General features: G+C 41.3%; 3 protein-coding genes across 7 annotated transcripts in view; 2 read left to right on the top strand and 1 right to left on the bottom strand.

Moving 5' to 3' along the window:
- Positions 1-23,045, bottom strand: part of liat1 (ligand of ATE1) — a 42,551-nt gene extending 19,506 nt beyond the window's left edge. The window contains exons 1-2 of the mRNA XM_063031217.1: positions 22,854-23,045; positions 19,182-19,226 (exon numbers count right to left, since the gene is read on the bottom strand). The gene's annotated coding sequence lies outside the window, so the exon portion shown is untranslated. The remainder of the gene's footprint in view (positions 1-19,181; positions 19,227-22,853) is intronic.
- On the top strand, positions 56-18,243 carry exo5 (exonuclease 5). 4 transcript variants are annotated; one of them, XM_063031211.1, is made up of 7 exons: positions 56-340; positions 857-982; positions 3,863-3,956; positions 7,405-7,670; positions 11,745-11,849; positions 12,660-12,832; positions 14,923-18,219. In XM_063031211.1, exons 2-7 carry the CDS (start codon positions 961-963, stop codon positions 15,388-15,390), a joined length of 1,128 nt encoding a protein of 375 aa, XP_062887281.1. In that variant the 5' UTR covers positions 56-340; positions 857-960; the 3' UTR covers positions 15,391-18,219. The 4 variants fall into 4 exon arrangements, with proteins under 4 accessions (XP_062887281.1, XP_062887279.1, XP_062887278.1 ...); XM_063031209.1 differs by having other exon boundaries at positions 56-420; XM_063031208.1 differs by lacking the exon at positions 857-982 and having other exon boundaries at positions 14,923-18,243.
- Positions 22,414-24,557, top strand: part of LOC134336762 (tapasin-like) — a 32,974-nt gene continuing 30,830 nt past the window's right edge. The window contains exon 1 of one of the 2 annotated variants that reach the window (XM_063031213.1): positions 22,414-22,612. Coding sequence is in view for 1 of the 2 variants with exons in the window: in XM_063031212.1 (XP_062887282.1) it covers positions 22,845-22,878 (34 nt within the window). In the remaining variant the exon portion in view is untranslated. Of the gene's footprint in view, positions 22,613-22,646; positions 22,879-24,557 lie in introns of those variants that run through there. The other variant, XM_063031212.1, reaches the window with a different exon arrangement.

Below are 24,557 nucleotides of genomic sequence, written 5' to 3'. Positions count from 1 at the left end.
TACTTTTTTAAAATTTCACAAGTCAAGTATCACTCCGCGACAACACAGGGGCTTGTGTAACAGCTCGTTTACCGTGTTGAGAGATTGCCTGTTACAGATTTTATTCTTGTTATGCTGAGAGCCGGGGAGACAATAAAGGAGAGTCGACGCAGAGAGTCCGATATTCCTATATATATATATAAATATAAACGGGTGGCTCCATTAGTGACGAACTTGGACGCGGAACGGATGGAGCCGGAAGCCGGCGGACGGAACAGTGATGGGGATGGAACGGCGGTGGTGCCGGAGATGAGTGACGCGGAGTTGTTGGCTGCGGAGCTCGCGTTCAGCAGTGAGCCCGGTACATCGCACTTTACCCGGTGATGCTCTCTCCGCCAGGCCGCCTGCGGCCTTCCTTTCAAAATATGGGATGTCTCTGAGGTGGAGGTTTCTAGTCGGTTATTGGGAGAACGGATAGGAGAGTGCTGTCCATCGGAATGCAATAATGCAAGCGCAGTTTTACAAAAACCCTATGTAATTGAAGTAGGATATCTTTATTCTAGCGCTTAAATAATTTTACAGTCATGGTCAGCGTGCTGTTTTCCTTCCAAATTGCTCACTCTACATCAGCTTTGATTCACTTACACAGATTCAAAGTATATTTATTATGATAGTTTGTATATGGAGTACAACTCTTGAGATTCGTCCTCCTGCAGACAGTCACAAAACAAAACACCGTCCAAGAAAGCATCAAATACCCGAAGGCGCGAAAAACGAACAAATATCTAAGCCTCTTTAAATACCAACAGCTCTTAAACTCGCCGTTAAAAAATATAACACTTTCCTATCTAAGAGAACTTCTGTTTGTCCACACTAGGAATGATAGCTATAACATGTTAAGGCAAGTGCTTTCTTGCTGGAAGTGTACAACTGGTTGAATAGGGTCTGTGGAGAAGAAGGAAATGGCGTTAATGTAACAAGATGGTTAGGAGAAAAAGTCCAGGTATGATACAAGGTGGAAAGACTGGTTAATTGAAACTGCTGGGTGCTGAAGTCTGTAAAGTGGGATTTGCCAGATATTAATTACATTCGGTTTTTTAAAAATCCCCAAAAATACTTCTGGGGAAAGGAATTCAAAGGTCCCCTACCCTCTGAGGGAATTCTTCCTTCAATTAGCCTTGAGTAGCTAATGTTTTCACTCAGTTGTTTAGCACAGAAACAATGCCTTCAACTCACCCCATTTACACTGATCCTGTTTGTCAGTTTAGTTCACATCTACTCCCATTCTTTGTCAGAAACCCCTCTGTCATCCATACAACCCTCTCCACCACCATTACACAGGGTACTATCACCTAAATTACATCATAGATTTAGGAACATCTGGAGCCTTCCAATGCAAAAATGACCTGTTTAATTTGTAGGGTTGTTCACTGAGCCTGAAGGTTAGGGCGCACCTCCAGGCTTGGTGAACAGCCCTACAGACAAGCAGCCAACCTGAGCTACCAATCATCTCTTTCATTTCAAATGACCTGTTTACCCCTGCACTGTTTTCTATCTATTAACTAATCCTCAATTCGTAAAATTATGTTAAGCACAGTCTGATTGTACTCTTAATTTTGTGTAATAAACTTATGTGTGACACCCTATTGAAGGTTACAGACAAAAATGTTTTCCTTTCATATACCCTCGTCCCAATTCCATTATTACAAATTTTTGGACTTCTCTATCCAAGAGAGTTCTGGAAAGTCATTGAGCGTAGCCAAGGTGGAAACTGACATGTTTACGGTACAAGGTAGACAAGCAGTGTGGAGCAAGAACAGAAAAGAGGTGCTGCAGCCAAAATTGGATCAAGCATGATAAGGATGACTGAGCAGGTTAGAAGGGTTGACTGACCTGCTCCTGTTGTTATTTTTCATATCCTTGTTAGCAACAAGACATTTTATCCCCAAGGACATTGTCAATTTGCTGAGCTGTGCTTTCCTAGGTACTGGCTGACTTCCAGTTCTGCGGTCATTATTTACCTTTATTGGTTTAAAAAATATAAAAGCTGCATTTGAATTATATATTTTTGCTTGTGGTTGGCTTTGGCACTTTCCACTGTATCTCATCTTCAGTTTTTTTTCTTAGAAATTAGGTTCTCCGCCCTTCTGATTATACAACAAAAAACTCTGGAAGTCAGTAGTTCATGATTTGATCATTTATGGAAATCAGATCTTGCTCTAGATTATCTTCTCCGATGTTTGTAAAAAGTTGTGATGTACTCACTATTGAATCTGCAAATGATTTTTTTTTTACCAGTTTCTCTATTCTCAATGTTTTCATTGTCTTATTGGATGCTGTTATAACAGGTATCTGCTTTTCAGTATCTTTCCTTTATTGAAACTTTCATGTAAAATCTGGGCAGGTTGTAAGAGGATTTTACAACCCAAGGTAATCATGTCCCACGCGATAATAAGTGTATGTACTTTCATTCTATTGATTTCCTATCCATTTTCTAATGCAAGGTGTGTAGACTGTTCTAGTCTGCACATGTATTTCTACTATCAAAGTGTATTTCCCTACAATGTATTTCATTGGCTACTTTCTTGACCACTCTCATAATCTGTCCATGTATTCTTCCATGGCCATTTATTGTGGGCTTGAACCATGGCTGAATATTCTGTTAATTGCTGTACCTTGAGGTGGCTAGAACTGCCCAGAGTTGGATTAGGCTGTATCATGCAAGGAAAGAAAACGATATCATTAACTTTTATTCATACAGCACATTGAGATCATAAACACATTTGCTGCCTGTGAAGTCCCACAATTCTGAAATGTCAGTTCAGGGAATTTGGGAAATGCTGCAACCAACATGCTTTGTATTTCGTTACAACAGAGACGAAAGCCATTCTGTCCATCAAGGCTGTCAGTTCTCAGAGCAACTCTGCTTACCTACTAATTTTCCCTTTAATTAGTTCTCTCATTCTCATCAGTTTTACCACTCACTTACAGAAGGGACAATTTACAGTGGCCATTTAGTCCAGAAATCATCTTTGAATGCAGCTCTACTAACTGTGCTGCAATTGTATAGAAAGATCCCACAAATAACATTGAGATGAACGACCTGACAGTCTGTTGCAGTGATGTTGTTTCAATGATAAATGTTGGCTAATTGGCAGCAGAAGAATGCTTTCAAGGTGTTTGTATTATAGTAACAAAGAATTCACTATTGTTATTTCTGTCTATTATGATACCTCTAATAGGCAATTATAGACTTGGTTTCCTTCAGGAAAATTGACTGTACTTGGCCATTGCCAGTGAATGAAGCAGAGACCGGCATTAAGTGCAACAAGTCAAAGAAACATTTAATTAATAGTGCTGGAAATGTAAGGTTTTGCATATTGCAATAACTGACATTTTAATTTGAACATGGGAGAAGAGATGTGAGGCTGTGGCCTTCTCTGACTGCACTAATGCCTGGTTTCACAATGTTTACTCAGCACTGCTCTGCTCTGAACTGGGGCTGTGGCTTGCTCCCGGCTACACAAATGCCTGGTCTCACATCTGTGGTCTCACTATGTTTACTCAGCTCTGCTCTGAACTGAACTGGGGTTCTGGCCTGCTCTGGCTGCAGTGATGCCTGGCTTTGTGTCTTTGTAAAACTTCAGTTCTGAGCGCTACTTTTATTGCTTGCATGATTTATTTTTCTTTCTTTCCGCATATTGGATGTTTGCCGGTCTTTTTTTTAAATGGGTTCTTTTGGGGTTTCTTTGTTTTGTGGCTGGATGTAAAGAGATTAATCTCAAGGTTGTATAATATATACATACTTTGACAATAAATGTACTTTGAACTTGAGGTGTCTTCTGAAGTGTATCTAATATGTTGTCAAATTTCTGAATTGCAGAAGGCACTCAGCAAAGTGAAGGAGACAATTACACCTCAAGCAAGTCTAGTGAGTCTAACCAGACTGGCCGTGGAACGGACAAAGCTTCCTGCAGGTTACTTCAAGTATTGAATTTAATTGATTTAATGACCTAGATATTCCAGAGGAAGATTGAAGAGCAGTGCTTACTAGTGATGTTGAGAAAACCTACTGACAAAGAAGTTAGATTAGATGCGAACAACAGGAATTCTGCAGATGCTGGAAATTCAAGCAACACATCAAAGTTGCTGGTGAATGCAACAGGCCAGGAATTAGTCCTTACTCTTAATAATTTCTCCTTTAGCTCCTCCCACTTCCTCCAAACTAAAGGTGTAACTATGGGCACTTGTATGGGTCCTAGCTATGCCTGCCTTTTTGTTGGCTTTGTGGAACAATCTATGTTCGGTGCCTATTCTGGTATCTGTCCCCCACTTTTCCTTCACTACATCGACGACTGCATTGGCACTGCTTCCTGCACGCATGCTGAGCTCGTTGACTTTATTAACTTTGCCTCCAACTTTCACCCTGCCCTCAAGTTTACCTGGTCCATTTCTGACACCTCCTTCCCCTTTCTAAATCTTTCTGTCTCTGTCTCTGGAGACAGCTTATCCACTGATGTCTACTATAAGCCTACTGACTCTCACAGCTATCTGGACTATTCCTCTTCTCACCCTGCCTCTTGCAAAAATGCCATCCCCTTCTCGCAATTCTCCGTCTCCGCCGCATCTGCTCTCAGGATGAGGCTTTTCATTCCAGGACGAGGGAGATGTCCTCCTTTTTTAAAGAAAGGGGCTTCCCTTCCTCCACTATCAACTCTGCTCTCAAACGCATCTCCCCCATTTCACGTACATCTGCTCTCACTCCATCCTCCCGCCAACCCACTAGGAATAGAGTTCCCCTGGTCCTCACCTACCACCCCACCAGCCTCTGGGTCCAACATATTATTCTCCGTAACTTCTGCCATCTCCAATGGGATCCCATCACTAAGCACATCTTTCCCTCCCCACCCCCCCAGCTTTCCGCAGGGTTTGCTCCCTATGCGACTCCCTTGTCCATTCGTCCCCCTCATCCCTCCCCACTGATCTCCCTCCTGACACTTATCCTTGTAAGCGGAACAAGTGCTACACATGCCCTTACACTTCCTCCCTTACCACCATTCAGGGCCCCAAACAGTCCTTTCAGGTGAGGCGACACTTCACCTGTGAGTCGGCTGGGGTGATATACTGCGTCCGGTGATCCCGGTGTGGCCTTCTATATATTGGTGAGACCCGACGCAGACTGGGAGACCGCTTTACTGAACACCTACGCTCTGTCCGCCGGAGAAAGCAGGATCTCCCAGTGGCCACACATTTTAATTCCACATCCCATTCCCATTCTGACATGTCTATCCACGGCCTCCTCTACTGTAAAGATGAAGCCACACTCAGGTTGGAGGAACAACCTTATATTTCGTCTGGGTAGCCTCCAACCTGATGGCATGAACATCGACTTCTCTAACTTCCATTAATGTCCCACCTCCCCCTCGTACCCCACCCGTTATTTATTTTTATACACACATTCTTTCTCTCACTCGCCTTTTTCTCCCTCTGTCCCTCTGACTATACCCCTTGCCCATCCTCTGGGTTCCCCCCCCCCGTCTTTCTCCTTGGACCTCCTGTCCCATGATCCTCTCGTATCTACTTTGCCAATCACCTGTCCATCCCTCCCCCTCCTGTCTTCTCCTATCATTTTGTATCTCCCCCTCCCCCTCCCACTTTCAAATCTCTTACTAACCTTCAGTTACTAATCTCCTTCAGTTAGTCCTGACGTAGGGTCTCGGCCCGAAACGTCGACTGTACCTCTTCCTAGAGATGCTGCCTGGCCTGCTGCGTTCACCAGCAACTTTGATGTGTGTAGTTAGATTAGATTATTGGATTAGATTATGAAGACACGCAGTCCTCTTTTATTGTCATTTAGTAATGCATACATTAAGAAATGATACAATATTCCTTCGGTGTGATATCACAGAAACACAGGACAGACCAAGGCTGAAAAACTAACAAAACCACATATTATAACATATAGTTACAACAGTGCAACAATATCATAACTTGATGAAGAACAGTCCCTGGTCACAGTAAAAAAAGTTCAAAGTTTCTCCAAAGTCCCACATCTCATGCAGACGGGAGAAGGAAGAAAACTCTCCCTGCCATGCCCAACCACAGTCCGAGTGGTCTAAGTAGTTTAAAAATTAAGTATTAGCTTTATTTGAAGTTACTGACAGGATGAAGGAAGCCATGAACACTGCCAGAGATGGAGGACCTTTGTTATTTCCCTAAACGCCGGCGGTGTAACAGGCAAAAGAGAGAGGTTTATTATGCATTGAAACATCAAAACCTACAGTGAAGTGCGTCGTTTGCATCAAATCAAATTAGCGAGAATTGTGTTCACAAACCCACAAGTGTTGCCACGCTTTTGGCACCTACATCGCATGCCCACAATTCAGTAACCCAAACTGTGGGCATCATATTGTCAATCTCCTCTTTTTCATTGTGAATTGCTGTCTGGCATGACCTGAAATAACCTACAATGCTCCCTGAAAAATTCCCACACCCTCCAAACAAGAAAAAAATGAGGGCAGATAAAGATTGGGGCATAAATCTGGATTAAACTGAAATCTGAAATATCATAAGCTTTAAAATATTATTTTAAAATTGGACTCCATCTCCCCACTCCTAATCTGCACATAAAGTTAGCTTATCAGGGCCAGAGATGTGCTACACTAATAATTAGGCTTAAATACTTAAATAAAACTGAAGTTATACACCATTCTACACAATTTTACAGCAAGAATAGTGTGCCTTCACAGCAATGATTCTATGCTGATTGCTTTGGGGAAAAATTGCACCCTGTGGAGGAGAAAGAAATCACTGACTTTAAAAAAAAAAGCAAACTGCTGAAAGAACTCAGCAGGTCAGGAAGCATCTTCCAGCAGTATGTTTTTTTGCTCCAGATCGCAGCGTGTGCAGTCTCTGGTGTGTGTAGGAAACACTAACAGATCCATCTGGACTTGTACATTTTAACAGTTCACATGCCTAATCCATAGTTCTGCTGTCATTGTGTCTGCAAATGTACAGTCATTATCTTGGCCAGTTCTTGCAGTGCGTTTCGTTAACCAGCAATTCAGCTTGGATTTGGTGTTCAGGTGGCATATTTGTTCTTTAACTGACTCAATATCTCATCATTCTGCTCTTCAAGTTTTGTAAGTTTGCTTATCATAATGACTGTCAGTTGCCTTCTTTGTGAAATTATTTCTTTTGGGTGCATTTATTTTTTTGGTGACAAATGTAAGGACATTTTCTTGCAATTTAATCAATTTAATCTTAAATCCATTCCCACTAACTATATTTCAAGGTATTGCCATCTAATTTTTTTTAAATGGTCTACAACTTGTATTTCCTTTTAAAGTAAAGTTTTTAAATGTAACTTTGTCAAGGCTCTGCATTGAGTTTTGCCAAAAAAAGTCTTATTTTTTTTCCCCACAGTGGACATGAGCAATCTTCCATTCAGCTGCCTGTGTCAGGGATTGGAAGTGATTCTCAGTGTGAAGGCAGCAGCTTCAAAAGGAGAAGGCAGGACAGTAGGATCCCACTGGAGTGGTTTGATCGAAGGTACCTGAGTGTCACAGACCTGAGTCAACAGGCTTGGTGTGAACAGCAGGTGGTCTATGGGATGGAAATACCGCACATTCAACGACTACGTGATGAGCATCCAGTTGTGAAAACCGGTAGCAGCATTCATCTGGCAAGAGGTACCCTATCAGACTCCAGGGAACAGGCCCCAGTTTTGCAATACAATAAGCTAAAATGCAGAAGTGAAACCACAATTCCAAATGTGGGGCTTTTCAGATCTCGACCACCAATAATGTCAAATAGTGATTTCCATGGGGGAAATCAGACAGCATGGTAGTGTAGTAGTTGGCACAATGTTTTACAGTATGGGCAACCTGGGTTCAATTCCCACTGCTGCCTGTAAGGAGTTTGTTCTCCTAGTGATTGCGTGGGTTTCCTCCAGGTGCTCTGGTTTTCTCCCACGGTCCAAAGACATACTGGTTGTTAGGTTAATTGGTCATTGTAAATTGTCCATGATTAGGCTAGGGTTAAATCGGCAGTTGCTGGGTGGTGCAGCTCAAAGGCCTACTTTGTGCTAGATCTCAATAAATAAAAAAAATAATTTCAGTGCAACTCCTAACAGCTAACTTAGGAGAACCCGCTACTGGTCTTTCTGGAGGATCAGGGAAATGCAGGATTGGTTAAGTTTCCTCAATAATCAGAAGGGGTGTAAAATAAATTTTAAAAAACTACACACAAAGGCTGACAGACAATGTGCAAAAGAAGACAAACTGTGCTAATAAAGTAATCAGAAAATAGGCCTAAATAGGTATTTTTGTGGTTGAAAGCTATAAGGAGTGGTATGCCAGAAAGGCTGACGTTGGAATCCTCAGTTTTTACAGTTTATAAAAATGACACTGATGAATGGACTGAAGATGTGGTTGCTAAATTTGCAGAAGACAAGATGACAGTATGGAAAGTAAGTTGTGAAGTTGCCGTAGTGAGGTATAAATGGATGTTAGGTTAGATCAATGGACAAATATTTGGCATCATGTTAAAAAATGTAAGATTGTCTATTTCAGCAGGAAGGATAAGGAAAATGTACCTCCACTGCAGAGTTCCTGCTGCAGTGGAGTTAGGTTGCCGTAGTGCATAATTCACAAAAATTAACTAGCAGTTTTTTGTGAAAAATTAGTTACAGCAAAAAACTGGTAAACTAGCTGTTGTACTATATTATTAGACAAAAGCAACATGAGCAACCTTTTATACCCACATTCTTTCTCTCACTCTCCTTTTTCTCCCTCTGTCCCTCTGAATATACCCCTTGCCCATCCTCTGGGTTCCCCCACCCCATCTTTCTTCCCGGACCTCCTGTCCCATGATCCTCTCGTATCCCTTTTGTCAATCACTTGTCCAGCTCTTGGCTCCATCCCTCCCCCTCCTGTCTTCTCCTATCATTTCGGATCTCCCCCTCCCCCTCCCACTTTCAAATCTCTTACTAACTCTTCCTTCAGTTAGTCTTGACGAAGGATCTCGGCCTGAAACGTCGACTGTACCTCTTCCTAGAGATGCTGCCTGGCCTGCTGCATTCACCAGCAACTTTGATGTGTGTTGCAGCAACATGATTATGCTTAAGTGAAGCCCCAGTTTGAGGAGTGTACAATAACAGTCCCCTTATTTAAGGAAGAGTGTTAATTCCCTTGGAACAGTTGAGAAAAGATTTACTTGACTAATACTGGAAATGGATGAATTATGTTGTAAGGAATAGTTAGATGCAGGTGGTTCACGTTCACTGGGATCTAGAAGAACACGAAGATACTGAAATATTTATGATCCTGATGGGTCTTGACAGGGTGGATGTGGATAGGACGTTTCCTCGTGTAGAGCAATCTAAAGCGAGCAATCACAGTTTAAGATGGATACGAAGCCAAACTTGATAAGCAAGGGCATGAAAGTTATCACAGGTAGATGAGAATATGGAGTTGAGGGTATAATTGGATCAGCATTATATTTTTACATGGTGAAGCAGGCTTAAGGGGCTAAGCAACCTTCCTCAACCTTTTTGCCCTTGAGGAACCCTTGAATTAATTTTCAGGTCTCAGACAACCCCTGTGTAAAAATTATTATATCTACAACTCACGGCACAATAGCATGATCAGTGAGTTGTAGATATAATAATCCAAAAGTAATTGTCAATGCTCTTTTGAGTAGAGAATGAACCTTTCCTAGAGAGAAAAAAAAACAGGTAGTTAAGCTTAGCTTACCTTTCTTGAAATTAGTATCTTTCTTTCCCTTTCATAAATTTTAAAAACTCAAGGAAAATATAATAAATTCTGTTAAATAACTGGCTTAAGCCAAAATGGGATTTAATTTTTCTAAAGGTAGGCTCGGTAGATTTAATTCAAATAAAGGTTGTAAATTGATTTTAACATGAAAATTAATTGACTATGTTGAATAGTAAAGTTACTAAAAACCATAATCTGAAGCAACACAAGTGCCAATACAGTTCCTCCAAGATGGACCTTTTGTTTCGAGATATGAAGACGAAATATTAAATATATCTTGGTCTTTGCTTGTTTTAGGCAGCTCTGTGTAACAGAAAAAGTTTTCTTGAATTTCACCATCATTTACAAATCTTACAACTGCTACAACATGACATTTATTGGTGAAATCTGTTGATTCATCAATCTTGATAGAGAAGCTGTTGTTTTTCAGTTTATCATATAAAACCTCTTCAGCATTAAATGACATGGCATCAATATGTCGACTTATCATACTGTTTGAGAGTGAAACATTTTCAATTTCTCGTGTTGCATCTTGTCCTAGCATTTTAGCCACTATCATTTTACATGCTGGCATTATTAGGTTCTCACCAACTGTGTGACATTTCCTTTTCAGGGTAATAAGTTCTGCTACTACAAACGTTTGTAAATAACTTGCTTCCTGAGTCTTTTTACTGACGATGACTTTATTAACAAAAACTTTACTCTGTTTTGAGATTCCAATAGCCATTTAAAATTTTCGGTACTGTTGTGTGCCATATGGCTGTGATTTGTAGTTAAGTGTCTTTGCTGGAGCCATTGCTACATTTGTAAGTTGTTTGCTACAGACTAGGCACAATGGAATAGGACAACTTAAATCACCAGTCTATGTAAAACCTATAAGTCGCTTTCATTGTAAAGATGGACTTTTTTTGTGTCTGTTGTTGCACTAGTGCAGTGAAATGACTTGGACGATTGTACTGTCAGACATATCTGTAAATCATGGGGGTTGATAAAATATAAAATAGTACGGCATAATAAATGAGAAAATTGTGAAAATACTAAAACTTCACAAGACAATTCACTTCTAACCTACACAATCCACCTTTGCAACGTTTACAACAGCAAAGCGGCAGGCCAGCAGCTGAGTTGCGGCGTGTCAAAGTTCCTTCTTTACAATGAAACTTTCTCTCCAATGTTCTACTACACCAGTCAAGTTTGTTCACTCCCATAAGTGAGTTGGCGATGCGTAAGTGTAAGTTGGGGGAGGTAATTTGGCAGGGAGAGGCTGGCGTCACAGCCCAAGTTGGGTGAATCCATTCAGTGCTCAGAAAACACACTTCATTCTCCTCATCAGCCTACTGTCCTGCCATCCATGAACTCAAGCAAATAAACACAGTCCTACTGCATGCTGCCATACTGGGCTGAGGGACCTCTAACAAGAATGCTAACGGGGCTGCTTGGTCACTGCCCTCCACTGTGAGCGTGAAGTTCAAAAAACGATGTTTTTTTTAAATCACTATCTCTCGCAGAACCCCTAGCGATCTCTCATGGAACCCCAGTGGAGAAGCTTTGCATGCTTGTATAGTTGTCATTAGCTTGATAATTGATTGTGTGATATAGTGCAGCTAAATCTAACCATTTTCCTATAGGATCCCTGCCTGGTATATTTCCTAAGATTGCTTAATTCATATCAAAAGCTGTATAATTTATGTCTGAATAAATTAACTGCTGCTGTGGAATATGCATGGTTGCTGTTGAGAAATGACTGTGATTAAACTGACAGTTCCCACAATAACTTAAAATGTGGCATCTCTTTATTGTTAAATGGTGCATGGTAGGATCAAATTCAATCTTAAAGTAAATCCTTTTCATAAATCTAATGACAGGGTTAGAGCCGCCCATTTACTTCTTCTCAGCCTAGTTCACGGAGGTGTCACATTACACTATACGGAGTGAAACTGAAGGAATTGTGGTTATAAAAATATATAATTTCTGTCTGTTTTTCTTTAGAGTTGGAGATCCAGGACATTGTCCCAATCAATATACAGTGCCAGGAAGATAGTTGGGGTGTTAAGCTTCTTAATTTTCTCTCAATGATCCAGTTCTTGCAGGCAGGTATGTACAAATATATCAATAGGTTGTTACATAAAAGGTAGGGAGCTTGAAATTCAAAAAAAATATAAATGTATTTTTTCTTATCAAAGCACCTTTAGCTTGGATGTTTGGTTTGTAGCATTTTTTTTCACAGTATCACTTTTTTTCTTATGGATGAAAATTGATTACCATTTTAAATATTGCTTTACTGGTTGGTTCCTTCAGCCACCAGGAGGACTACAACCTTGTTGTGGTCTGGAGGTGTGCGTGCCTCAGTGACGCAGAGAGCTTTGTTGGCTGGAGTCAGGGCCTTATGCTTTGGCTCTTGGTAAGGTCACCCATGCCAAACTGGTCAAAAGGTAGAGACCAGACTAAGAGTGTGGTCCACCAGACCTCCCAGTTTGGGGGTTCATTTCAGGGCTAAACACCCTGACTGGTAAAACAAAACTGTTACAGAAACAGCAATGAAGAATCCTTCTACATCTGAGTGAGTCTCCACCTGGGACTTGCATGACTGACGGTAGTGAAAACCCAGAGGAAGCTACTGACTTGCTGAAGGAAGCTCTGAACACCATCAGAGATGGAGGACCTTCATTGCTGCCCTGAAATGATAAAACAACCTTTGAACACTAGCAGCATAACGGGCTGTAAATAAGTCCCTTCAGGATGTGGGTGGCCTGTTTGTGGGCAAGATGCTGCACGTATAATCTTATCTGATTATTGACAAATTCTAGCTGCAAGCCAGTTGGTTTGGGCAGTAGGTCATATTCGACTCAAAATCTTTAGCAGATAGCCTGATAATTCAAAGTAATTTGGTTATGCGTTGTACAGGAGAGCGTGTCCGAGAGTTGCCTGTGTTTGGAGAAGTGGAGGGGATTTTCCTGGTTGGTGTGATTGATGAGCTGTGCTACAATTCCAGTGGTGAACTGGAACTCCATGAACTGAAAACTCGTGGTCAACCAACATTACCCCATGCAGCCCAAAGGAAGAGCCATCACTTACAAGTGAGTGAGTAGGACGAGAACCATTTGAAATGTAGGAATTTCGCACTAACTTCTAATTAGATTATTGCCATCGATTATTTTGATATTGACCTAATAATTCAAACAAAGGTGCTTGGTCATCCCAGATTTCATTGGGCAGACACATCCAGTTGCATGGGTAAAGTGCCTATCATAGGTTAGATTTTATACTCTCCTATAGCAGAATCAAATCTAGATTAGATTAGATTATGAGGACACTCAGTCCTCGTTTATTGTCATTTAGAAATGCATGCATTAAAAAATGATACAATGTTCCTCCAGTATGATATCACAGAAACACAAGACAGATCAAGACTAAAACTGACAAAAACCACATAATTATAACATATAGTTACAACAGTGCAAAGCAATACCGTAATTTGATAAGAGCAGACCAAATCTACACTTAATAACATGGGGCTTTTGTGTTCCAGAGTAAATCCAAAGTGCATTCTGTAGGAGGATTTTCATAGACCTTTCTAGATGGCTTATTTAACAGTACAGTCTCCTCTGGGCTGGAGGGTTTGGTTTCCAGCCACCAATTAGGTCTTAAACACGCAAATCCAGTACAGTAACATGATATATTACACTGCTAAAGTATCATCTTTCAAATGTTAAACTGAGGCACCTCAGAATATCTTCAAAAGAAAAACAATTTTCTTTTATGTTTATGTCAGTCTTTAGCTTACCCTTCAATGGTTGTATTAATGTGTTGGGTGATTCCTAATTTATTCTCAAAAATTTCCCAATACTGAGAGTGACCTAATTTCCCATCACATCTAGACATATTTCCTAATCAACAAATAGAATGAGCTTCCTGTTAACTGTTTATTTATAAATGATCTTGTGCCTCTCACATGATATTTTCAAAGGTGGCAAGCAGTCGTCCTGGACCACATTTCTAGGTTTATTAAGAGAATGTGTTAATCATAAACAAACTATTCTTCATCAGTCAAAGTATTATGGAGAATTTTTATTTAATCCTCTGTAGGGCATATAATACATATGAATGGTTGATACCTGAGTCATTTTATAGACTAGGTGTACCCAATTCCATTAAATCTTGTACTTCTTTCCTGCACAAGAGTTAGTTAATCTACCATATCATTCTGAGAAAAATCATCTTAATCAAAAAAAAGAACATACAGGTTTGCAGATTATTATTTGTTTGCCAGAATTTTTTGATTTAATGAAATACTTATTTCCTTGCTCCACTTCCCTTTCCTATCAGATTCCATAATTTACAACCATTTCCTACCTCCATTTATCACCTCAGAGCCTCTGTCACTATTTCCACTCTTCCCTCCACCATCTGCTTAATACCCTTCCTCACCTGGAACCACCTAGCACTTGCAAGCTCTTGCTCTGCCCCTTCTCCTCACCTCTTTATATGGGCTATCTGAACTCCATCTTTCAGAAAGAAAATGTTGACTATCCATTTCCCTCCTCAGATGCTGACTGTCTTGCTGAATTTCTCTAACAGTTTGTTTGTTGTTTGCCAAAACGATAAGAATCTGTTGTCTAATACAATGAACTATTTGCTCTAAATGTATATGCTTTCAAAGCCTGTAATCATAGAAATGAATGGGGGGGGGGGAAGAAAACTTTTATTTCAAAATCCTAACACTGGAATAAAATTATTACAGGCTTTAAGCGTTGCTTCAATTTTGTCACACTGATCAACCAATTTCATGCTGATAGTAAGCGTAAATGTCTGTTGTAGAATACCTGTTGCACTTGCCTGTGCAGCAGTTCACACACTTTAAAATAAAACATCAGTTTATGTTTTAAACATAATCTATTTAAATGAGTATTTACTTCCTACCACAGTTATATTATTTATAAATTGTATGCCCCATAGAATGAGTGCCAAAATGTCTAGGCAAGTGATTGGACAACTGTCTGATTAAATCAAAATAATGTTTTTTGTTTATTTCATGTTTCTTTACCACAAAACCAATGACTGAATAATAATCCTCACTATGTGATTTGAATGAAAAGCAGGAGTTGTCTCTGTGGTATGCAGATAGGATACCTTTGATGTAGTAAATCTAAATCCTTTTTATCACCAGGTCAGTGTATACAAACTTCTCTTTGAGGCTCTGATCAAAGGCCAGCTGAACAAAGACACAATCATTCACCATCTTCACTTACAAACAGAGCGGAGCTTCAGTTCAGAGGTCATGGCATATACTCAAATGATAGGATTGTCTGTAAACACATTTGGTGACCTCTTGGATTTAATTTTTTTGAACCTGATGCACGCCGAGATCCCCACCATTGACATCCTAAAGATAGAATACTGTTACCAAGCTGATGCATCTGTAATTGGGACAGAAGTGGTGTGCTTTGAAGAGGAGTGGGTTAAAAAGGAGCTGAAATATTATTGCTCCTTCTGGAAGGGCCAGAGGGAGGCCAAGGGGGTGGACATCGAGGAGGCCTGGAAATGTCGGACATGTGATTTTGCCGATATTTGTCAGTGGAGAAAGAAGAAAGCTGAAGAAGCAGCAGAAAAGAATCAAGCAAATCGTAGAAAATGAAGATCAAGTTTTAGTTTAAAGGGGCCATCAAATTTCTCCTCTATTGTTAGCATGCCAGGTAGTGAACTTGCTAACAATGCCTCTTGATAAATGAAGCACATCATTGCCAGTATATCATTCGGCTGGCCAGGATACACACTCAACCAAGGAGCCATGCTCACAGAAGATTAAGTTATCATTATTGGTTTTGTAATGCCTCAGTCCAGTACCCTGTGATATACAATTGAAAGCACCTTTACATGTGAAATGCATTGTGATAGTGACAACTACTTAGCTGTTTGCAGATCTACAGCAATTTGGACAAATAGGACTACTAGTGGACCGGGTATGCCAAGAGGCAACATTACTTGCAGCATTTCTTGAAATGTAACCAAGTACCATTTGTCAATATTATAAAGGAAATGCAGTCCTGCTTGTATTTGTGGGTTTTCTGACCACATATAGTTGATGTGGCGGAGGGGGTGATGGGGAGTTTCGTTTCACATTTCATAACCACACACTGTTCCAAGGAACTACTAACTGCTAAAGTTGTTAATTGTTATTATTATTGTGTTGTGGCTTGACAGTTGAACTTAACTGATTGTAAACAGTAGTCCAACCAGTATATTTAGACAAAGTCAACAACTTTCTTCCATTTCAAAGGTTTTGGGGACCACAGCTTAATGCTTTGCTGTCAGAGCATTCTGACTTAAAGTTTTTAGAATCATCCTCAATGGTGATGAATTTACGCTTGTAAACTACAGGAAGGAAATCTGAGGGCAAAATAATAATTCTGGAACTTTATATCCAAGTTTATTATCATTCAACCATACTTGAACAAAACAACGTTCCTCTGGGAGGAACCTAGGTGCAAAACACAGTACGTATGTAATATCAAATAATATTAACATTATTATCAGAAAATAAAAAAAATTCTGTAGATGTGCAAGCTGACATAGTGCATATGAGGCATATGGTTAAATGTTACTGCTGCTGTCATAAATAATGTGGTAGCAGGGTGTCTACTTTTCATTCCTTAGTTATTTTTCCCTTTGACCATCTGGTTCTTGAAGCAACTGGTGTAATCATAATCACCACAGTTTAGCAACACTATGACCACATTGATCATTTTGCATTAAAAATTAACTTCTAATTGTGTTATTTCTTGTAAAAATTGTGCACTTTATGTTGAGTCATTAAGTCATACAGCACTTAACATGCCATTCAGCCCAACTCTATACCAACCAAGATGCCTCTTCCATGCTAGCCCATTTACCAGTCTTTGGTCCATAACCTTCTGAATATTTCCAATCATGTACTTATCAAATGCCCTTATTTCCAAGTGTCCATATATAACCATCTGGGGTTGGTAGATAGCACATTCACCTTGCTGCAGGCAGTTGAATGAATCCATCAAGTTAATAAGCATTCTGGCACAAAATGCTTTTATTAAAAAATGCTTTCCATTCTCCTCATTCAACCTCGTTGACTTCGGGCATTTTATTCAGAGCTTAGTGTTCAACAAAAAAGCCTTCAAATTTCCACAGTATTGGTAAGCTTCTAGTACCAGTAGCAAGATGATTGAGAAAGATTGATCCACGGATTGTTGTACAATTTCTAGAAGATGGTTGACGCTCAGCAAAAAACATCTTTCCAAGTAGGTAGTAACCAGGTTGGTTACAGTAGAAATAGTCTGTGGACGTGTGAATAGGAATAAAGTAGGACGGGACATTTGTAATGATGAAAGAGGCAATGATGCAAAGACTGAGTATTGCAGCTCTACCAGAAGATAAAACACTTCAGAAGGTCATATAGTGGCAGAAACAGCCCCATCAGCCCACTGTGTCCATGCCTGTCGTCATATACCAATGTGTATTAATCCCTTTTTGCATCCTTCTCCCTTTAGCCTTTATGCCATGGTATTTGAAGGGGTAATCCACATTCTTTATAAATCTTGGAGAGTACTTGTTTACCACTGTCCCCTCAGGCAGTGCGTTCCAGATTTCAACCACCCTCTAGTCTAGATAAAAAGAAAATCAAGTCTCCTCTGAATCTTCTTCCCCTTACCTTAAACTTGTATCTCTGCTGGATGTAGGTATCTCTGCTTAAGGGAAAAAGTTTCTAATTACCCTCACACAGCTGGATGCATCTATGTAAAAGCTACAGGTGCATAGCAGACTGAAGGAGAAAAAGGCTTTTACAGTATCTTAAACAGGAAAAGGTATTAAATATGAAACATAAGAATCTGCATGCTGATTACAACGAATAATTACAGAGCCTTTGACCTGCTGAAAGGTAAGCTGCAGTTGATGTTGAGCATTATAATTATGTTTATAAGCTTGAAGTTTGTGTGTTGCCCAGAGTTGTCTTTTGACAAAGTAGCATTTATTGTGCCCCATGTACTTAGTGCACTGAAAATGCTTAGTACAGTTTTAAACCTTAAGCAACAGTTGCTGACATTGTAATATTTTGTATTAATTTCTCTAATCATGATTCATGATCATAAATAATAAAAACTTGAGTTCTGTATAAAATGGTATTTTATTTTCTCTTTCTAAAGTGCTGATAAATCTTTGTGTAAAGTTTCTATTGATGGCCAAGATGTGTTTTTTTCCCCCTTTTGTAATTTGTAATAATTTCTCTGAGCCAGCTGCAAAGTTCAGCAGTTTTACCAGTGTTAGCATGGAAGATGTATTTGTTCGCTGGATGCAGGATTTCCTCAAGATATCAAGTTACATTAATGGCAGGCAAAAATGTGTTCACAATTTTTCATTACACATGGGAGGCATCTTAGATCCACACTTACTGCAAATATGCATGCTGGCAGACAGAAGAACTTCGTAATTGTAGTGATGTGCAAATATTCCACAACACAGGAACAGGCCCTTCAGCCCACAATGTTGTGCTGAACCAGCTAAAAAGTAAATCCAAAACCCACAAAAAACAAATCCCTCCTACCTACACAATGTCCATATTCCTCCATGTTCCTCATAGTTATGTGTCTGTAAATGTCTCTTGAAAGCCTGTAATGTGTTTGCCTCTACCACCATACCAGGCTATGCATTCCAGGCATCATCTCTGAATAAAAAAAACTTAATCCTCATATCGCCTTTGAATCTACCCCTCCTCACCTTCAGTGCATGCCCTCTGCTATTAAACAGTTCTACCCTGGGAAAAAAAGATACTCCAGACATCCCTTCCAGCAAAAACTCATTTCAGGGAGGTAGCACCATCAATTTGCGGGAGACTTCCGGGAGAAGTGGGATGTCTGCAATAGGGTAGCTCCTTAGCAGCTAGCCAGCTAGTTTAAATAACGTTAGCTATGCTAATGAACGAATGACACCTGTTAAACTCATCTCAACACGTCTTTTACATTTTAACCCACCACAGGCAATAGAAAAGTCACTGTTGCAAACAGTGCAGCGAGCAACACTGTCATTATTTTTGACCCCTATTAGGCAGGGGTACACTTTAGTGTATTCTGGGGTGACGTACGGTACTATCTATGGTAATCCCATTTTCTAGCACCCAGGCTGTGGCTTGGTATTCCAACCACTTCTCCCACCTTCTCATTGAACAAGCTTGACCTCTCTGGAACCAGACAAGTGAATATTTGCAGTGCTCCCTCCTTTAGATAAGGTCTGTATACAGTAATCCATTGTGATATCAAGGTTCTTATAATTGCAACAAGACATCTTTACTCCTGTACTCAGTTCAGTTGTAATAAAAAAAAACATTTCATTTACTTTCCTAATTAATTTGAAGAGACTAGTGTACAATAACACCCAGGTCTCTCTGAAGGTCAACCTTACCTTTAATCGAGTGGAAAAGCAAAGCGTGCAGAAGATATGGAGAATCTGCAGAGAGATATAGATAGGTTAAGTGAGTGGGCCAAGGTCTGGCAGATGAAGTACAATGTTGGTAAATGTGAGGTCATCCACTTTGGAAGGAGAAATGAAAGCAGATTATTATTTAAATAGTAAAAATTGCAGCATGCTGCTCTGCAGAGGGATTTGAGAGTGCTTGTGCATGAGTCACAAGAGGTTGATTTGCAGGTGCAGCAGGCTATCAAGAAGGCAAATGGATTGTTGGCATTTGTTGCTAGAGGGATTGAATTTAAGAGCAGAGAGGTTATGCTGCAACTGTACAGGGTACTGGTGAGGTTGTACCTGGAGTACTGTGTGCAGTTGCGGTCTCCCAACTTGAGGAAGGATATACTGGCTTCGGAGGCAGTGCAGAGGAGGTTCTCCAGGTTGATTCCAGAGATGAGGGGTTTAGACTATGCGGAGAGTTGGCTGGGACTGTACTCGCTGGAACTCAGAAGAATGAGAGAAGATCTTACAGAAACATAAAATTATGAAAGGGATAGATAAGATAGAAGCAAGAAAGTTGTTCCACTGGTAGGTGAGACTAGAAATAGGGGACATAGCCTCAAGATCCGGGGGAGTAGATTTAGGATGGAGCTGAGGAACTGCTTTTCCCAGAGAGTGGTGAATCTGTGGAATTCTCTGCCCAATGAGGCAGTGGAGGCTACCTCAGGTAATATATTTGAGACAAGGTTGGATAGATTTTTGCATAGTAGAAGAATTAAGAGTTATGGGGAAAAGGCAGGTAGGTGGAGATGAGTCAATGGCCAAATCAGCCATGATCTTATTGAATGGCGGAGCAGGCCTGACAGGCCAGATGGCCGACTCCTGCTCCTACTTCTTGTGTTCTTATATTCACTTTTCAAATGTAGTATGATTTTCTGTTTTGTGTTCGAAGTGGACAAATTCACACAAGTTCACATTATGTTGCATCTGCTGTGTTCTTGCCCTCTCATTCAACTTGATCTATCTCACTTTTTCATCCTCCCTGCTCGCAGTCCCACCTAGTTTTTTCATCATGGGCGAGCTTGGATAAAGAGCTAAAGATTAAAGATTAGTTTTATTGGTCACGTGTGCATCTAAACATACAGTGAAATGTGTCTTAAACATTAAATTAGTGAGGACTGTGCTGGGCAGCCCTCAAGTATTGCCAGGCTTCTTGCGCCAACATAACATGCCCACAACTCACTAACCTTAACCTGTTCATCTTTGGGATGTGGGAGGATCCCAGAGGAAACCCACACGGTCACAGGGAGAACACTAGTGCTTTAATAACATGGAAAATGACATTTAGTTCCCCATAGTCAGACCACCACAGCCTGCTAACCTGACAATATTCCTATTCTTGGCTTTCTCCTTGGTCTTTAATCTATGTGAATATAGTCATAGTCATACTTTATTGATCCTGGGGGAAATTGGTTTTTGTTACAGTTGCACCATAAATAATTAAACAGTAATAAAACCATAAATAGTTAAATAGTAATATGTAAATTATGCCAGGAGATAAGTTCAGGACCAGCCTATTGGCTCAGGGTGTCTGACCCTCCAAGGGAGGAGTTGTAAAGTTTGATGGCCACAGGCAGGAATGACTTCCTATGACGCTCTGTGTTGCATCTCGGAGGAATGAGTCTCTGGCTGAATGTAGTTCTGTGCCCAACCAGTACATTATGTAGTGGATGGGAGACATTGTCCAAGATGGCATGCAACTTGGACAGCACCCTCTTTTCAGACACCACTGTTAGAGAGTCCAGTTCCATCCCCACAACATCACTAGCCTTACGAATGAGTTTGTTGATTCTGTTGGTGTCTGCTACCCTCCGCCTGCTGCCCCAGCACACAATAGCAAACATGATAGCACTGGCCACCACAGACTCGTAGAACATCCTCAGCATCGTCCGGCAGATGTTAAAGGACCTGTCTCAGGAAATACAGACGGCTCTGACCCTTCTTGTAGACAGCCTCAGTGTTCTTTGACCAGTCCAGTTTATTGTCAATTCATATCCCCAGGTATTTGTAATCCTCCACCATGTCCACACTGACCCCCTGGATGGAAATAGGGGTCACCGGTACCTTGGCTCTCCTCAGGTCTACCACCAGCTCCTTAGTCTTTTTCATATTAAGCTGCAGATAATTCTGCTCACACCATGTGACAAATTTTCCTACCGTAGCCCTGTACTCAGCCTCATCTCCCTTGCTGAAGCATCCAACTATGGCAGAGTCATCAGAAAACTTCTGAAGATGACAAGACTCTGTGCAGTAATTGAAGTCCGAGGTGTAAATGGTGAAGAGAAAGGAAGACAAGACAGTCCCGTTTTGCAAGCACATGTACTGTGGTCTGCCAGTCAGGTAATCAAGAATCCATGACACCAGGAGTATATTAGAACATGGAAAATCTACAGCACATTACAGGCCCTTCAACCCACAATGTTGTGCCAACCACATAACTTACTCCAGAAGCTGCCTAGGAATTCTCTACCGCATAGCCCTCTATTTTTCTGAGTTCCATGTACCTATCTAAGAGTCTCTTAAAAGACCCTATTGTATCCGCCTCTACCACCTTTGCTGGCAGTGTATTCCACGCACCCACCACTCTCTGTGTGAAAAGTTTACCTCTGACATTCCAAGCACCTTAAAACTATGCCCCCTCGTTTTAGCCATTTCACTCCTGGGAAAAAAAAATGAGATCAATGGCTCTCATCATCATCTATACCTTTATCAGGTCACCTCTCATCCAACGTCGTTCCAAGGAGGAAAAGCCCCAGCCTTGTGTGCTGTAATTTTGACCACCTTCCTGTGTTGGAGCTTTAAAGCCTAAATATCCCATGGGCTAAATTGCCTTCGATTGTTCTGTGGTGTATTAATCATATCTTGCCTTCTAACCTACTTCTCCATCAAACCTCCCCTTCCATTTCCTGCAACCCATTCCCCCAACCCCGTCTTTGCCCCATCTCTCGGCCCCCTGGATTCCACCTCGCCATCTTGCATGTCCTCCTATGTTCTTTTGCCTTCCTGGAGCCCATCGTGTCACAGTCCCTACGACAAATGTTGGCCACAACTGCTCTTGACTTTCCCATCCGGGCTCCCCTCTCTCCATCTCCTTGACCAACCCATCTTCCCTCCACCGCCCCTTGCATTCTCACTGTCGGTATCAGCTAGCTCCCCACCCAGCAGCCGTCACACATCCTCTGAAAAGAGCTCTCAGTGCTCAGGGACCAGAGTACATCACAGAATCACTTTCGTTTCATAATCCTACTCGAGCTTTCAGGTCCCCTGCCGCCGGTCTCCTAAATTTAAACATTCTCCCTTAAAAGTTAATTGGCAAGTCAGCTTTGTTGATTTGTCACCTTCCTAAACTGTGCAGCCCATTACCTAAAACTGTAAGTACAGACTCACCCGACACTTTAAAACGCCAATTCAAACCCTATTTATTTTACATTACTTTTAATTAGCATCTTTTTGACTTTCCGTACTTGCGTAAAGCACCTTGAACTACAACGTCTCTATGAAAAGTGTGCTGTAAATAAGATTATTATAATCGTTAAGCCTTCCGCGTTGAATCCGGGAAACGAAAGTGAAACTGAACAGCAGTTTACACGATAGGAGTTCGTGATGTTTTACCTGAGCCTTTACGTTCTGGTTGCTGGTAAGCCCACCACTCATTTTTAGGCTAAGCGGAACTCGCCGGACGAGGCATTTTGTTTTACCTGAGCGTTCGCGTTCGATCTCCGGCGCCCCTCAGGTCGAACGCGAGCGCTAGAAACAAAAAGGCGAGTTCGGGCGGTAGAATTGCAAACTCAGGCCGCAAGCGACAGTCTCCCAAGGGGCGTACTCCATAAACCAGGCAGGAACTGGTTCCTCGGGGCCCCAGCGGACAGATTAGATATCATCTATGCTTTTGTTTGCAATTTTATTTTTGAGGAAAAAAGACCAGATTTGTTAATGACTGTTGGACGTGTTTTATGATTCCCTTGGCATGTAGTTCAGCACACAGTAGTTTTGAGTTTGATACGATCAACCAGGACGAAAGGTCATGGAGAATGTTCTGGAAGAGGTCAACGTGTATGGGTGCATGTGTATAGTTCCCTGAAATAGGCTGTACAGGTAGAGAAGATGGGGAAGAATGCGTCGGACATGCTTTTTCGGGCTATTAATTGGAGAGATCACATTTTCTACCATGTTCAGTTCTGGTGGCTCAGCTGTACGGACAATGTTATTCAACTGGAAAAGGTGCAGATTAGATTCATGTGGACGTAACTGGGACCGGAGGGCTTGAGTTCCAAGGAAAGGTTGGGTGGAGTGGGATATCTTTTTTCTGACGCATAGAAGGCTGAAGGGCAGGGGTTCCCAACCTGGAGTCCACGGATCTGTCTGTTAATGGTAGGGGTCCATGGCATAAAAAAGGTTGGGAACTCCTGTTACAGAGTAAAATCCTGAGGGGGGTAGATAGGCTTGATGGTCACAATCTGTTTCTCAGGGTGGGGGAAGTCTAAAACTGTAGGACATAGATTTAATGTGAGAGGCAGAAGATTTAAAAGGTGACTGAAAGACAATTCTATCACACAGAGGGTTGTAGATGTATGGTAAAAAGCTGCCAGAGGAAAAAAAAAGACTAGAGGCAGGTGGAATTACAATGTTTAAAAGACATTTGGACAGGTACATGGATGGAGAAGGTTTAAGGGGGATATGGGATAAATGCGGGTAAATGTTGCTAGGTCAGGTAGATGTCTTGATCAGCTTGGATGGGCTGGGCTGAGGGGCCTATTTCTTTATGCTGTTTGATTTTTATAATCAGAGCAATACACAGAAAATGCTGGGAGGAACTCAGTAGGATAGGCAGCATTCATGGAAATGAATGGACAGTCAATGTTTCGGGCCATGACCCTTCTTCAGGACTGGAAAAGAAGGGGGAAGATGCCAGAATAAAAAGCTTGGGGGAGGAGGAGGAGGAGGATAGTTGGAAGGTGACAGGTGAAGCAAGGTGGGTAGGAAAGATAAAGGGCTGGAAAGGAAGGAATCTGATAGGAGAGGAGAGTGGACCATAGGAGGAGGAGAAGGAGGAAGAGCACCAGGAGGAGGTGATAGGCAGGTGAGAGGAGGTAAGAGGCCAGAGTGGGGAGTAGAAGAGGAGAAAGGGGGAGGGATTTTTTTTATATCGGAAGGAGAGACCAATGTTCATGCCATCAGGTCGGAGGCTACCTGGACGGATGGTGCTCCTCCATCTTGAGGATGGCCTCATCTTTTGCACAAGAGGAGGCCTCGGACCAACATGTCCGAGCAGGAATGGGAATTGGAAATAAAATGTTTGTCCACTGAGAAGTTCCG

Source organism: Mobula hypostoma, chromosome 23, assembly GCF_963921235.1.
Source record: "Mobula hypostoma chromosome 23, sMobHyp1.1, whole genome shotgun sequence".
In the NCBI taxonomy this organism is placed as follows: domain Eukaryota; kingdom Metazoa; phylum Chordata; class Chondrichthyes; order Myliobatiformes; family Myliobatidae; genus Mobula; species Mobula hypostoma.
This window is presented reverse-complemented; position numbering and strand designations above follow the sequence as displayed.